This window comes from Nothobranchius furzeri, chromosome 13 (genome assembly GCF_043380555.1).
Source record: "Nothobranchius furzeri strain GRZ-AD chromosome 13, NfurGRZ-RIMD1, whole genome shotgun sequence".
Lineage (NCBI taxonomy): Eukaryota > Metazoa > Chordata > Actinopteri > Cyprinodontiformes > Nothobranchiidae > Nothobranchius > Nothobranchius furzeri.
Window position 1 is genome coordinate 43466831 of NC_091753.1, and position 16495 is coordinate 43483325.

General features: G+C 41.9%; 3 protein-coding genes across 12 annotated transcripts in view; all 3 read left to right on the top strand.

Moving 5' to 3' along the window:
- Window positions 1–5123, top strand: part of tiam1b (TIAM Rac1 associated GEF 1b) — a 77315-nt gene extending 72192 nt beyond the window's left edge. For all 10 annotated transcript variants that reach the window (XM_070543537.1, XM_070543539.1, XM_015951353.2 and 7 more), the window contains one exon: window positions 4599–5123. In XM_070543537.1, coding sequence (XP_070399638.1) covers window positions 4599–5110 — 512 coding nt within the window. In that variant the 3' untranslated portion in view covers window positions 5111–5123. The remainder of the gene's footprint in view (window positions 1–4598) is intronic.
- Window positions 5124–11406: 6283 nt separating this feature from the next.
- LOC107380657 (claudin-like protein ZF-A89) lies at window positions 11407–12971 on the top strand. Its single transcript, XM_015951952.3, has one exon. It carries the CDS (start codon window positions 12071–12073, stop codon window positions 12755–12757), a length of 687 nt encoding a protein of 228 aa, XP_015807438.1. The 5' UTR covers window positions 11407–12070; the 3' UTR covers window positions 12758–12971.
- An 899-nt stretch (window positions 12972–13870) lies between these two features.
- LOC107380220 (claudin-8) lies at window positions 13871–16075 on the top strand. The gene has a single exon (XM_015951352.3). It carries the CDS (start codon window positions 13972–13974, stop codon window positions 14869–14871), a length of 900 nt encoding a protein of 299 aa, XP_015806838.1. The 5' UTR covers window positions 13871–13971; the 3' UTR covers window positions 14872–16075.
- Window positions 16076–16495: the final 420 nt, after the last annotated feature.

Sequence of the window (16495 nt, forward strand, 5' to 3'; positions counted from 1 at the left end):
CAATAAGTTATACACATGTAATAATTATACATCTGATACAATTCAGATCACCTTCAAAACTCAGTCACACACCCAGGGCCGTTTCAAGACATTTTGGGGGCCAAGGCAAAATGCCCCCCCCCCCCCCCCCCCCCCTAACTGGGCTCCCCAGAAGCCTCTGTGTAATTCATACCCTCTCCAGGAGTGTTAGTTATACAGGTGCTGGCCAGTAAATTAGAATATCATCAAAAGGTTGAAAATATTTCAGTAATTCCATTCAAAACGTGAAACTTGTACATTATATTCATGCAATGCACACAGACCAATGTATTTCCGATGTTTATTACGTTTAATTTTGATATTTATAGGTGACAACCAATGAAAACATCAAATCTGGTATCTCAGAAAATTAGAATATTCTAAAGGCCAATGAAAAAATGTTTGTTTCTCTAATGTTGGCCAACTGAAAAGAATGAACATGAAAAGAATGTGCATGTATAGCACTCAATACTTAGTCGGGGCTCCTTTTGCCTCAATAACTGCAGTAATGCGGCGTGGCATGGACTCGATCAGTCTGTGGCACTGCTCAGGTGTTATGAGAGCCCAGGTTGCTCTGATAGTCGTCTTCAGCTCCTCTGCATTGTTGGGTCTAGCGTATTGCATCCTCCGCTTCACAATACCCCATAGATTTTCTATGGGGTTAAGGTCAGGCGAGTTTGCTGGCCAATCAAGGACAGGGATACCATGGTCCTTGAACCAGGTGCTGGTGGTTTTGGCACTGTGTGCAGGTGCCAAGTCCTGTTGAAAGGTGAAGTCTGCATCCCCATAAAGTTGGTCAGCAGCAGGAAGCATGAAGTGCTCTAAAACTTCCTGGTAGACGGCTGCATTGACCCTGGACCTCAGGAAACAGAGTGGGCCAACACCGGCAGATGACATGGCACCCCACACCATCACTGACGGTGGAAACTTTACACTGGACCTCATGCAACGTGGATTCTGTGCTTCTCCGCTCTTCCTCCAGACTCTGGGTCCTTGATTTCCAAAGGAAATGCAGAACTTGCTTTCATCAGAAAACATAACTTTGGACCACTCAGCATCAGTCCAGTCCTTTTTGTCCTTGGCCCAGGCGAGACGCTTCTTGCGCTGTTTCATGTTCAAGAGTGGCTTGACACACGGAATGCGACACCTGAATCCCATGTCTTTCATGAGTCTCCTCGTGGTGGTTCTTGAAGCGCTGACTCCAGCTGCAGTCCACTCTTTGTGGATCTCCCCCACATTTTTGAATGGGTTTGTCGTCACAATTCTCTGCAGGGTGCGGTTATCCCTAGAGCTTGTACACTTTTTTCTACCACATTTTTTCCGTCCCTTCGCCTGTCTGTTAATGTGCTTGGACACAGAGCTCTGCGAACAGCCAGCTTCTTTAGCAATCACCTTTTGTGTCTTGCCCTCCTTGTGCAAGGTGTCAATGATTGTCTTTTGGACAGCTGTTAAGTCAGAAGTCTTCCCCATGATTGTGGTGCCTTCAAAACAAGACTGAGGGACCTTTTAAAGGCCTTTGCAGGTGTTTTGAGTAAATCAGCTGATTAGAGTGGCAGCAGGTGTCTTCTATATTCAGCCTTTTCAGAATATTCTAATTTTTTGAGATACCAAATTTGGAGTTTTCATTAGTTGTCACTTATGAATATCAAATTTAAATGTAATGAACATTGGAAATACATTGGTCTGTGTGCATTGCATGAATATAATGTACAAGTTTCACGTTTTGAATGGAATTACTGAAATATTTTCAACCTTTTGATGATATTCTAATTTACTGGCCAGCACCTGTATGGTGTTTATAAAAGCCCCTCAGACATTACTGACATGTTCTAATATTATCAGATGAAAAACTAAATTATCAGACATGCTGTCTCATCTGCTTCTTTTCTAAACTTGCTAAAAGTAACAAAACCATTTGAAAGCCACTATTTGTGGATTCTCTGAAAGTTTCCATGGAGTGTGTGACAACTTATTTTTTCATTGATCCTATCGTCTAATCTCACAGCTGAAACAAGCATCCTTAATAATCTGTGCACAGGAAGCTTACCGATGCTGTAGTAAAACAAAAGGTATAATAATTTATTATTAATAAAACCTTGTTGCAGCACTAAAGCAGAAAAATTAGATTTTGCATTAAATATGCAAAATATTTACATATGAATTGTTTTAGAGCCCTTTTATTGGCAGAATCTGATATTAATTTAGTTCTTACAAAAAATGGGTCCCAACATGGTTTGTTTGGTGTTGCCATAGTGTGATGTCATAGGCACAGATCCCCTGTCCTCTAGTTTGGAAATGGAGATATGATCACCCTACATTAAACAAACTGTCCACCCGGGCTTTTGCGCTGCACAGAGACGCTTCGCTGCCTACGACTGAACGTCAGTTGAGAGTCAGTCTCATGCAGACTGACCAATGAAGAGAGGGCCTCAAGTTAAGACCCTCTCCTCATTGGTCAGTCCACACGAGGTGGGTCAAAGGTTACTCTGGGCGGGTTACGTGTTGTCAGGCATTCAAGTATTGAGTATATTTACTGCATATTACAGTAAAATATTCTGTATGTGACCACATTATGGTGATCCTTGGGTCGCGATGATGGAGCCCTTGAATATTGTTGCCCAGGGTACAACAAAGTGTTAATCTGGCCCTGGTTCCGCCGTCACATTCCCGCAGAAACTGGTTGATCACACCGGAGCCAGACTACTAGCATGTGGTTTTACAACCACAATGTCCTCAGAAGCAAAAACGCTTTTAAAAGGGAGGGAGGAGTCCTAACTGTTGCTGCAGGCGTGTTGTGTGAGAGTGCAGTTATATACTGGTTAATATATTTTTGGGTTCAGTTGCTTTCATGTGGCCTAATGTGAGTCTATTTGGGATCATTGGAATGATCAGCAGCATTTCTTGATGTGACTTTATGGCAGTTGCCCAGGGCATCATCGCAAGGAGGATGGCATTCATTTACTTTTGTTTTATTTGGTATTTTTTCAGTCATTTTTGGAAATAGTGATCAATTTTGATTAATTCACAGCCTATGTTTAATTACATTTAAAATAAATGTCAACAGATGAGATCAAACAAAACAGATGAGAATTGCCCTTAAGCTGTTTAACTTGGACCAAGCATTTTAGGTCACAGATAGATGTAGCTTAGGGTCTCTGTCTATACACCTTATAAGACAATTTAAGTGATGGCATGTTGTTTTTCTGCTATTGAACTGTTTTCTAATAATGTTGTGTTAAATAAAGTGAAGGAAGGAGAGAAATAATGTTTCCCTAGCAGTTTTTAAAAATTTCCCCATGTAATCCGATTAATCGATTAATCGTGTCGAGACCCCATCCGATTAATCGATTATCCAAATAATCGTTTGTTGCAGCCCTACTCCGGAGGGTGGCCGGGCTCAGCCGTAGAGATAGGGTGAGGTGCTTGGAAATTTTGGGGGGGACTCAGAGTAGAGCCGCTGCTCTTCCTCATCAAGAGGAACTAGCTGAGGTGGTGTGGGCAACTTTTGAGGAGGCCACCTGGATGCCTTCCTGGTGTGGTGTTTCAGGCATGTCCTGCTGGCAGGAGGCTCCCGGCTCGACCCAGGACACGTTGGAGCAAGTACATCTCCAATCTGGCCTGGAAACACCTTGGGTTCCTGCCAGAGGAGCTGGAGGAGGTGGCCTATAGGGCTGTCTGGGATACCCTTCTTAAGATGCTACCCTGCCCTACCCGGATAACCAGAGGAAAATGAATGAACGAATGAAGAAACACAAAAACGGAATACATGTTTGCATAAAACTTCTCACCAAAAAAATTCAATACTCTGCTTCTCAATATCGATTCAATATCATAACAGGAAATATTGTGATATTTAGTGTGTGTTGATAATTTCTTAAATCGCTATTCATACGTAGCCTAGAAATCTAGCCCAATCGTAGCAGTAGCGACATATTTTTCTCTGAGGGACGGTCTAGCCTCAACAGGTCCACCGTTTACCTGAACAGTTTTGTCTTGCCAATCACAGCACAGTGGGCCTAATGCTAGAGCTGTGACAGAGAAAACCTACAAAAAAGGCATAAGCTCAGGAACGACGCTCATTTGTAAAGCCTTTGGCATTAACTTTGAATGATTTAGACTTGGCTTTTCTTTGAGACATGAACAAATAGAGGTACTTAAGTCTTTTATTTCAAAATAGGACGTATTTTCTCCTTCGACAGTGTTTGGTGGCCTGCCCCATTGACTATCCATAGTGATGAATTCATGACATTGTTCATTGCTTTGATTGGTCCTATCACTGTCCAAATGCATGTGGAGACAATTTGAAAGATAACTTTAGAGTCCGCCCCATGAGTGAGGGGTTTCAGTGTCTTGAGACCAGACTATTTACATATATACTGTAGGATGGCTTGCTAAGCTTATTCATAAGTGTTAGAACCAAACTCAGCACTGACAGTCAGAATTAACTTCGTCTTGTTCTATTTTCGTACACCTAAAATTTTAAGTGTTTAATCCCTAAAATGAGAAACTTGATCAAATATTTTTAAACTTCAAATGTATTCAACTAGATTTGTTAAAGACATTCTGGTGTTTCGTTGCAGCATCTGCCCCGACCAGGACGCTGGGCAGAAGAAAGCTGGTGCGCAACCGTTTTACCATAGACACGGACATTGTTTTTGATGGAGACACAGAACACCAGGACCTTGCATCGCCGCAGGAGTCCGACTCAAAACAGCTGCAGCATGATCAGCAGCAGCAGTCCGAATTAACAGGCGACACAGACCGCTGGGTGGAGGAGCAGTTCGACTTGGAGGAGTACGAAGACCAGGAAGAAGTCAAAGAGACAGACATCCTTAGTGATGAAGATGATGAGTTTTGCCAGACCCCTACATCTCCATCTGATGAGGCTAATTTGGAGAGCCCGATGATGGGTTTGTCTTTAGACGGTGCAAAAACAGAGGAACGTAAAAGCTTTGAGCCGCTAAAAGTCAGGCATAAAGTGAAGACATCCCACTTGCGTAAGGTGAGGTCTGAGGATCACACCGAAGCAAAGCGAGATGAGGTCTGGATACGAAGGAAGCAATCAGGTACATCTCCAGACTGCGCCACGTAGAAGATGACTGAGAGGAAGGTCTCAACGCGGGCTGCACAACGAGCACTCATCACAAACGATGCATGAGCATTGAGGTATATCACACAGATAGTAGATTAAACCGTGTATTCTCGTCTTTACCTTAAGCCGAACGCTACTTTCTGTACAGATTACTTCATCTATAGAGCAATAAAGATGTTGAGAATGAAAGAGCTTGGTTCCAAATCAAATGCTGATTCATAAACGTTGTGTTAGCTTTCCGAGATGGACTAATGAAACAATCATTTAACCTAATCACTTGCTTTGATTGGCATGGTTTGCACTTTTGAGCGGCGTTCTTCAGGCCCGCCTGCTGTTGCCAAATTTCAGTAGTGTGAGAACAATAATATTCATTTAGTGTGTGTGATTCAGAGATATTATCCTAGTTAAGGGCTGTATAATTTAGTCCTAAAGTCATAGAATAATAAATTGCAAATGGCAGTCTTGTCTTGCATAGGTTACTGTACTTGTATATTTTTTCATAAACACACACTGACTTGTGTATTGAGTTTGTTTTCCAGAAGTAAATAACCTAAGTCTGAGGGATGTTTTCTTTTGTTAGCTAGGGTTAGGGTTAACTCTAGCCAGAAGCAATGGGATTTTAATTTGAACATAATCCTGTTTTACTTGAATTCGTATTTTTTTTTGGTTTTGTTTTGTTTTGTTTTTTTACAACTGTGCAACAAATATTTTGTGTTTTAACTATTTGCTGCTTATTACTGCCAATCACAACCAGACATTTCACTCAAAATCTGTAGTGTACATAATAAGCATACGGGCTTTATCAGGTGTTGTGCATAGAGTTTGGAGTTTTTCAGTAATGTATTACAAATCTGTGACTTTATTTATTCACATGTGAAATGATTTATTAGCAGCAAACAAGTAATCCTTTAATTTCCCACAAAGAAAATCCAAATTTGCTCAAGCAATCAAGAGGAAAGACTTGCAGTTTGTCTGAACGATGAAATGAGTTTTAATTTTTAAAAATGTCATGCTACTATGACTGCATTTTTATTGTGTATATAAGAATGTATTGATATCACAATAAATATGTTTGTTTACTACTTATTTACCAAAATTCCTGTTTCTCATTTTAACAGTCACAGGGTTTTATTTTTTACTGCTTTTAAAGAGATCTACCACCGGGTTGTTTTTTATAAAGTCTTTTGTTCTTTTATGTTTCTACCAGGTACCCGTTTTGCTGATGTACTTCAATGCATTTCACATTTTCAGAACTACTTGTGGTGTAAATAAGCTAAAATGTTAGTTTATCATGTGCAGGCCCTTCTAACAAATCAGAACTGCCTTAATTCTGTGGGATTGATTAAAAAAGGATTGATTTTGTTCTAATCGTATCACATCCATGGTGTGAATCTCCTGTTCCACCCAAGCCCCCACCATGCGGCTCAAAAATTGAGGCCAACCCGGAAGTACCAAAAATTGCAGTTCCACCCTCATCCGCTGGGGGCTGGTGTCAGAAGCGAGCAAATCCTCATTGACTCCCATGTTAAAAATACCAGTTTTACAGCAGAAATAAACATGTTTACAGCCTGGTTCCAAAACATGTTTTAGATTTAAGAGATCTAGTTTACACTCATGACAACTCTGAGGGGGGTGATTTTTTTCCTCACTCTTCTGTTTAAGTGTATTAAAAGCCTAAAATTCTGTATAATTAATGAGCATCCGACCCACGTGACCACAGAGCTAGCTCCGTGGAAAGGCCTCAGTAGGGCCTCGGTCTGGCTTGGAAACTGTTCTTGCACTAATAGAGGGTCCAAGGAGTCTCCACTTCATTTTTTTCGGTAAGTAAAATTATATTTATGTATTTTAGGTCACTGCCGAGCTGAGCTTAGATTTGAACATGTACTGTTTAACCATGAAATTTAAATGTAATAGGGTAAAACCCAGTGGATTTAACATAATGCTGCACTTTAGAAAATGGGTTGAAATATAACATGTTGGTGGAGCTGGGTTCCGACTCTCGGCTTGTGGAGCTCTCGGGAGACCGATGTTTTCCACCCGTTCTCGCCTCCCCGCAGCTCGGCGCATCTCTGTCTGATCGCGGCTTCTGTCTGCTGCGGCGGGCTGACGGCTTGTGGAGCTCTGGGATGGAAACCTTTCCACCCGGTTCTCCCCAGCGGCAGCTCTGCACATCTCAGATTGCAGCAGCGCTTGTCTGCTGTGCGGCTGCCAGCTTGTGGAGCTCTCGGGAGACCTCTGTGTTCCACCCGGTTTTACCCAGCGGTCAGCCCGGCATATCTCTGACTCAGAAGCTCTGGTGTTGTGCACAGTTATCTCCGGTTGTAGCTAGGTTGCTACCTCCGTTAGCTTAGCTCCCACCTCCGCATTAGCTTTGGGTTAGCTTCAGGTTAGCTTGTAGCTAGTTCGACCGGGTGTCGTCAGTTGATACCAGCCTTACAGCCCCACCCTCAGCTCCACCTCTCTTCCCTTTTGTGGAATTGTCTGGGCTTGACGGAACCTATGACACGGTCAAAATGGCGGTGGTGGCCACCTCCCATTTGGCCTCAAAAACGTGTTATTGGAGTCTATGGAAATGAATTGTCCAGTATTTATATGTCGATGGTTCCACCACATCCCAAAGGTTCTGGACTGGAATAGGATCTGGTGACTGGAGATTTCAGGAGTCCAGTGAGATGATCGTGTTCTAGAAACCAGTTAGAGATGATCCGAGCTTTATAAGTAAGGGGCGTATATTTTTTAGCACTTATCACAAAGAAATATATGAACTGCTTCACAACGAGTAAAAATCAGTCATAAGGTGATCAAAATAAAGATGAAAGATAATTAAAATCAGAAAACAAAAGATTTAGAAGCAGTTTTAATTAAAAGGCTAAAGTCATGAAATTACAAAATGATCATAAACCAAACTACAAAATTATAAAACAAATGCAAGATAATTGAAAAGTCATTGTACACATAAAAAGAAGGAAGAAGAGATTTAAGTAAGTTGTTGTTAAAATGTGAAAAGTGTGACATGGTGCATGATTCTACTGCAAGTAGCCATCAGAAGATGGGTCCACTGTGGTCATAAAGGATGGACATGGTCAGCAACAATACTCAGGTAGGCTGTGGTGTTTACATCAGGCTCAGGGACTGAGGGGTCCAAAGTGGGACCAGAACACCCCCACAACACCACCATTACATCTCCAGCTGCCTGAGTTGTTATACGACAGCAAATACTGACCCAAACAACTGAATCTAGACTCATCAGACCAGGAAAATTTATTTAATTTTTCTTCCTGGTATCTTTGTTTTCTAACCTGTGTGATTTGTTTCCTGTTGGCAGCTGTTCTGGTCTGCTGATGCAGCCCATCTTGTATTCTGCAGTTCTTGGTTGTAACAAGTGGTTATTTGAGCTACCGTTAAAAATCAATCATGGGAGATGCCAGTGACCTTTCATTGCCACAGCTGTTCAATTATACTTCTTATTCTGAGGGAAAAATCAACAAAACTGTAAAAGCAGATAATAAATCCTCCATTATTTCCTTTAACAGAAGACGTTTGAATGCCAACTTTCAACATATTAAGGAACATTTAAGAAAATAGAAAATGACATTCAATATTTTAGGACAGGGGTGTCAAATATGCGGCCCGCGGGTTAAATCCAGCCTGCGAGATGGTTGTGTAAACTTTATTTTCATACTTTACAATGTAGAGTGAAAATAAACGTATCTTTGTGAGCAAGTTTTCTCTGTAATGAGTAAAAATAAAACAAAGCTGCGTTCAAGGCTCACACAAGAACTTGAATCACATCCTGAAGTTGGCTGCCTCTCAGGATGTGACTTCTGATATTGATGTGCTGGTGAAAGCTAAAAGATGTAAAGTAAAATGAGTCAAATATATTTTAAGTGCTGCATGAAACTGATCTAGCCATGTGATCTGAAATCTCTTTCAATAACTAAGGAATGTTTATTTATTGATTTTTTTATTTTTTTCAAATTTTCAAGAACACTTCAGGTGTTGTACTTGAACTATTTTGGACACACTGTCCTCAGGCTCCAGCCTTGTTTTATATTGATTGTATTAAAACAAAGAAAACAATCTGAAGTTTTTTTTTTAATTTACCGGTCCGGCCCACTTGGGACTAGATTTCCCTCAATGTGGCCCCTGAGCTAAAATGAGTTTGACACCCTTGTTTGAGGACAATCAGAGACTTGGATGATGACTTGGTTCTATAGACAAGATAATGAACTTAAAATTAGAGCAGGGACTCAAATGGTCAACTCTTAGTACTCAGTAAGATGGAGGGAAATACTCTGTCTGCAGTCGCTTGCTTGTGAACGTAGGCTACCCTAGGTTTGGCCATTAAAATGGAACATGCACAATTTTTTTCTTTTAATCTGAAGCGCATCTTCCATTTTATAAAATATATAATGTAACAAAAAATGTAAGAGTGAGGAGGCATAGTCACTTCTTCAGTGAATGTAAACATATTTAATCATGAGGTGTCCGCAGATTCAGGGAACAAACTGCTACAACATCTGTACAGAAAACTCACAGCCAAGTCGTTAATGCTAATCATTAAAGTCATCAGGGGACTCGTTTGAAGGATGTAATGGAATCTGGAAACATGCACAGATTGGAGAACACAAATTAAGTGCATTTTAAAAGCAGATGTTTCTGCAAAAATATATTTGCCCTCATATTTCATTAACTGTGGCTTAAGCAGGGCATGTCACGCTGCAGGCACAGGAGGATTGGACCCAAAATGCAGAAACAACAAGGCTGGAGAGGTCATTTAAAATAAAAATCCTTTTATTGGGAAAACCAAAACTGTAGGACTCTAGGCAAAGAATAACTAAAGTTCTATAGACAAAAATAAACCGAGCGCTCACTCAGGAGCCTGGGACTGTAAATCTGTAGAGAACAAGCAATGCTAACATAAGACAGGGTTATATACACGGGGCTGGGGTGATAGGAGACGAGGAGCAGGTGCGTGGGGAATTGGGTACAGGTGAAACCAATAACAGAGAGGCGGAGCAGAATGGAACAGGGGAGGAAACCAGACCTAACAGGGGAAGAGAACACACACACACACACACACACACACACACACACACACACACACACACACACACACACACACACACACACACACACACACACACAAACACACACACACACACACACACACACACACACACACTAAAGGAGACTAAGGAACTGAAATAATAAACCTATAGAAGCTACAGTGGGGAGACTAAGAGAACACGAGGAAAACCTGGAGGGGGCTAGGGACCAAAGGCACACAAACAGGGCCTGGTTGTGCAGAAACACCTCAGAAACTTTTGTTTGCACCAAATGTAAGTTAATTTAGAACTTGTTTAAATACATTTTCTGGATTTTTTATTTGGGGGGCACAAATTAAAAAAATCAGGACGTGTTAAAAATCTTTTCCCAGACTGTGTGAAAATCATTACAGTGGAACCAAACCTTGAAAACTCCCATTTAACATGCTTGACTTTACCTTTAAGAAAGCTGTAAGAACCCTAGTCTGTGCAGGTTCACCAATATCTACAAACAAGCATCAATTTAGACAATAAAACATATTTTTAATGAAACAGTTTTTCAGTATTTGAGTTATAACGTATCCTTTTGCATTTATATTTGCACCCAGCAGGTGGCATCTGTTGCAAATGTCATGAATTTCTCCAACGTGTCACTATTAGAAACTGAACATCTTGTACTTTTGTTATCCACCCCATCATCCATTATCTGTACTGGTTTATTTCTCAGCAGGGTTGTGGGGAGCAGGGACACCCTAGGCATGTCTCCAGTCCATCACAGGGACACGGAGACAAACAACCAATCAACCTAGCATGCATGTTTTCAGTCTATGAGATGAAGTCGGGACACATGGTGATAAAAAATGAGAAAACATGCAAATTCTGCACAGAAAGGCTGCAGCCAGGATTTGAACCTGCAACCTGCATCAGTTCTACCCGTTGCACCACTACACAACCCTTTTACTTTGTCATAGTAACTTTTAGAAATCCAGTTTAGGTTAAAATGAATTCTTGTAAATACAAGCATCAGCAGCCCTTCACCTCACTGCTTTGTTTTTGTGAACTCCTTTGCTTCCGCTTGAAGCAACTGCGGATGTGATCCAGTATCCATCAAACCTGCTCAACAGGTTTGTCAGTTTCTGTTCCTGTTTGAGCACCTGTCCTGTTTTGCCCCGTTCCCTCCCCTCCCGGCTGCCCTGTCCTTTTGTTCCTTCCACTTCCCAGAAGCAAAATACCTGACAGGGAGTTGGTTTCCCCAGTCCAGAAACAGGTACACAGGAGTGACAGTGTGAGCGTCCTGTCACAGTGTCCCGATTGATCATGCGCCCTGGCTACTTGGCCAAGGGGATGTCCCTTTGGCTCACTGGTTAGCGTGCATGACTCTCACCTGGGAGTCTGGGGATTGAATCCCGCCCGGGCCCTTGTTTCTCCACCTTGCCACATTTGGCGTTGTTGGCAGGATCCATGTAGAACTCTGTGAAGCTGACGGGGGGTCAGCTTCACAGAGCTTCCATGTAGTACTGTCAAGTAGGTCCATGGATGTGAAGTTTGTGGCACCCTGCGCGGGAGCACGAGGACATGCTTGTGGAAAAAGGGGGAAAGATGCGGCAGTGTGAGCGTCCTGTCACAGTGTCCCATTTGATCACGCGCCCTGGCAACTTGACTAAGAGTATGTCCCTTTGGCTGACTGGTTAGCGCACATGACTCTCACCTGGGAGTCTGGGGATCAAATCCTGAAAAAGTGCTGCACTTTACTGGAGTTGTACCTAAACCATGTTTAGTTAAAAGGCCAAGTTAATCCAAACCAGTTGGATTACATAACTTTCAGAGCTCCACTGAGATTTTGATCAGACAGACTGGGCAGTGCTTGCAGCAGACTAAAAGAGAGGCAAGACTGCATTTCTTTCACTTCACTATGAAAGCAAAGCTGGAGATTTTAGCATTGGTCCTTGGCTTCATCGGCCTGTTTGGGACTGTAACCATTGCTGCTCTGCCAACCTGGCAGGTGTCTGCCTACATTGGAGCGAATCTCGTTGTCTTTGAGACTCTCTGGGAAGGTCTGTGGATGGTCTGCTACAGGCAAATCGACATCAACATGCAGTGCAAGGTCTACGATTCCCAGCTGATTCTCCCGTATGAGCTTCAAGCAGCCAGAGGCCTTGTGTGCATCTCAATAGCCCTGGTGACCGTCTCCATGATTGTCACAGGATGCGGCATCAAGAAGAGCAACTGCTGTGGCGACAATATGAGGAGGAAAAACAACACTCTGGCTTTTGGAGGGAGTTTGTTTTTGATTTCCTTTTTTACCACAATCATCCCCGTCAGCTTGGTGGCTCACTCTGTCATTGTCAAGTTCTATGATCCAGCGTTACTGGATCCTCAAAAACAGGAGCTTGGACAGTCCATCTTTATTGGCTGGGCAACGTCCGGTGTTCTGCTGGCAACAGGAGTCCTCCTCCTGATCAGTTACAGTAAACGTGCATCACGGGAAGAACAGCATCTCAATGAGGACCACTTCGTAGCTGAAAAGGACATCCTGCACCTGGACAGCGCCCACACACCAAAGACAGGATCCAGCTTCAAGTTTCAAGAATATGTTTAAAAACGACATTATGCACCAAACTCTACCCCTTATCGCATTTGTTTAGGAAAGGAAGCTGTTTGAAGATTCTGGACATTTTTTCCTCTTTGTTTCGTTGAATAATATTTATCTAATATTCTATTTGACTTTCAAACACCTGAAGTATCAACTGAACTGTTATTGTTTTAAGTTATTTTTGTCAAAAATTTACATAAACCAAACCAGTGTGCATGAATCAATAAAAATCTTATTCATGTAAATAAAATGTGTGATTTTGTTTCTTTGCAGAACAGCATTCATAACATTACTTCATATATATATATGTGTGTGTGTGTGTATATATATATATATATATATATATATATATATATATATATATATATATATATATATATAAAGTAAAAGAATCCATTTTAATATTAACCCTCCCAGGCTCAAAATAAGTTTTGATAAAAGGACGAGCAACCAAGTCCTTCAGAGGTACTTCTGAGTTAAAAAATGCTCATGAAATACATATTTGGAGTAACCGGGCAGGTAGGTTTTAACGTTGCAAATCTGCAACGCCTGCCTCCAGCGGGGTTAACGTACAGATTATTTGCCACACATGTTGTTGTCATGTGGAGGTCAGACGTGCATTCAGCAGTGTGAAATCAAGGCGATGAGAGCAAACAAAGGCGAGTGAAACCAATCCTCCTCAAGTTTCTGCTCTTCACACCTTCTGGTCAGTTTACCCATTGAGTTGTGGCTGGTTAGTCTTCTGGGATAATCCACTTTCAGTGTGTACACAAGAAAAATGTACAAAAGTGTAGTAACAGAAACAGTAAACAACAAGACCTCATAATAAACCAAGACATCTACGATACATAAATGCCTCTTTACAAATAAAAATAACATTCTACTGAAGTTTAACAAGAGGCATTTTAGAAAACAAGCCTTTTTGATCAGCTGTAGGTAATTAGATGCACTTTTGATTAAAAACCAATCAAGTCTCAGATAGAAGAAACACATCACTGTGTTGATTAAAAGGAGGTGCGGTTTCGTTTACATTCAAAACAAGTCGAACTCCTTTGTTAGCTTTCATCTGATGGCCATGAAGTAGACCAACCAGTACGGCAGCACTGAATGGTTAGCATTTTTTCAGAGGGTGTATAAGTCCATTTTGTTGTTCTTTCCTTCAGTCGTGTTTTCAGAGCCACAGCAGTGAAGCCAAAGAGAGCATCTTTGGCTCAGCTGCAATGACGGCCTACACACCCTACACTCCCTACACTGGCTACACCAAGCCACCCGTGTATTACACGGAGTCGTACTACGATCCAAAGAACCCTCCGACCACTGGAGACTACCCAGACACCCTTTATGAGGAAAAAAAGGCTCTGGAGAAGAAGAAACGCAACAGCGCCATTTGCTGTGAGGTTGTGGCTCTGGTCATCGGCTTTCTTGGACTAATTGGAGTGGCGGCGGTGACGGGTTTGCCCATGTGGAAGGTAACAGCCTTCATTGGAGAAAACATCATTGTGATGGAGGTCCGTTGGGAGGGTTTGTGGATGAACTGCTTCAGACAGGCCAACATCAGAATGCAGTGCAAGGTGTACGATTCCCTGCTTTATCTGCCGCCAGAGCTCCAGGCTTCCAGGGGTCTCATGTGCACCGCCGTCGCTGTGACCACATTCGCCGTGATCGTTTCTGCAGTGGGGATGAAATGTACCACAGCAGTAGGCCACCGTGCCCGAACAAAGCACGTTATTCTTGTATCTGGTGGCTGTCTCTTCCTCCTGGGTAGCGTCACAACCTGGATCCCCGTGTCCTGGACCGGCCACGTCATCATCCAGGACTTCTACAATCCGCTGCTGATCGACGCCCAGCGCAGGGAGCTCGGGGAGGCCCTGTACATTGGTTGGACGTCTGGAGGTTTGCTTTTTGCTGCTGGGGTGATCCTGCTGTGTCGTCATGCTCCCCGCATACAGGATTCAGATGAGAGGATAATCTACAACCCTGGTGAAAGTGTCTACCAACCTCCATACACTAACCAGCCGTACACCTACCAGCCATACAATTACCAGCCAGGAAACACCTACCAGCCTGCGTACTCCTTGCCCCCACCAGGGTCTGTAGCATACACACCAAGTCAGTACTAGACAACCTTTGGACTTGGGTTTGAAACTCGTTAAATGTTTGGCTCAACTGATGAGAAGACTCAAGTGACTGAGACCAACAAGCAGTCTCCTGAGGCGGGGGCTTGTTGTTTTAGTGTTTTGATTGTGAACTTGTTTTTGTTTAAATCACAATAAACTGATGATTTTCTGTAATTTTTGTTTTGTATACCCAATACCTACAATGTTCAAATGTCAATAATTCAACAGAAATGCTGTTTTGTAGAAATCATCAACCGGACTTTGTCAAAGCCAGTTTGTCTCTTTACTTTTTAGATGCTGTCATGAATGTATACATGATTTCATAGTGCCACAAATCATGAAGCTATTTACCATTTTAAGTTAATAAATTAGTGAGAAAGTGGTTGGTATTTTATTTTGTTTGGTGAGAACTCCTAGTTTTGACCGGGGCTGTGTAAATAGAAAACTATGTTGTCGTGGAAATGTGATGGAACTGGTAAAACAAGAATTTCATGTATCTCAACTCACAACACAACCAGGTTAAAGGTGCAACCCTCAGATTTTTGTTTTATTTTTCTGAAGCGCAGACTTAGACAAAACACCCCGACAAGATGTTTACAATTAAGATGCTATATCTAGAGGAAAAATCTCAATAATAGAAGTGTGTGTGTGTGTTAATACCAGTGATGGAAATAAAATCATCTAAACTAACGGCGTTACTAAAAAAACAGGTTTTTACAGTAATGAGTAATCTAATTACTTACCGTCCTCTTTTATCTTTCCATTACCGATAAGAAAATGCCTGCGTTACTCATTCAGCAGCGCGGTGTTGAAGCTGTCATCAGCTGATCGGGAGCTAAACAGGTGGATGTTTTTATCTGAGTGCATCACGGCCCGTGAAAAACGAGGAAGACGTGATGAATAGTTACAGCTGCAGACTCGCAGATTCGCTGCTGCAGGTGGGAATCTGCAGTCGTGCCCTTCTTGGAGTGACAGCAGGACGTCACCCGTTCACCACTCAGACATCACGATCTTCTACCTTCCTAGATCATCCAGCTGTAACCTGTTCCTGATCATGTCTTTAGTCCCGCTGTGACACTGATGCATCAGTCTCAGGCGTCATGGAGCTCAGGTGTTATTAGAACTACCTGTGTGTGTTTACCACGCAGCTTCAGCTCTTCTGTGTTTGAGTCTGACCCAAGTTAATAAATGTAAGTCGTCCATCAGATTTGTGCCTCTTCTAGTGTCATTTTAAATGATTTTTATTTATTTATTTATTTATTTGACCATTACTAGATTACCAGCAACAGAAATGCTACTAAAAACTCACAATTATGTGACGCTCGAAAAATGAGAATACTGTGCAAAATTACATTCATTTCTGTAATTTAACTAGACTGAGAGACCATTTAAAGGCTCAAGAACCTTTACAGGTGTTTCTGTTTGCAGTTATAAACTTTAGCTGATTGGGGTCTTGTTAAATATCACACAGCGACATTTTAATAGTCTAGATTAGTGTAATGCTCCCGTTTGTTGTTTCTCCTGTTAAGTGCCCATTTATTTCAATTATTCAGTTTTATAAAAACATTTGGACATACATTTTATTATGTTGCAGTCATTACTCATTTATATTTAAGTATTGTAGTAA

What these genes read in the sequence shown, in the direction of transcription:
- LOC107380220 (XM_015951352.3), top strand. Translation starts at nt 13,972, where the DNA reads ATGACGGCCTACACACCCTACACTCCCTACACTGGCTACACCAAGCCA.
- LOC107380657 (XM_015951952.3), top strand. Translation starts at nt 12,071, where the DNA reads ATGAAAGCAAAGCTGGAGATTTTAGCATTGGTCCTTGGCTTCATCGGC.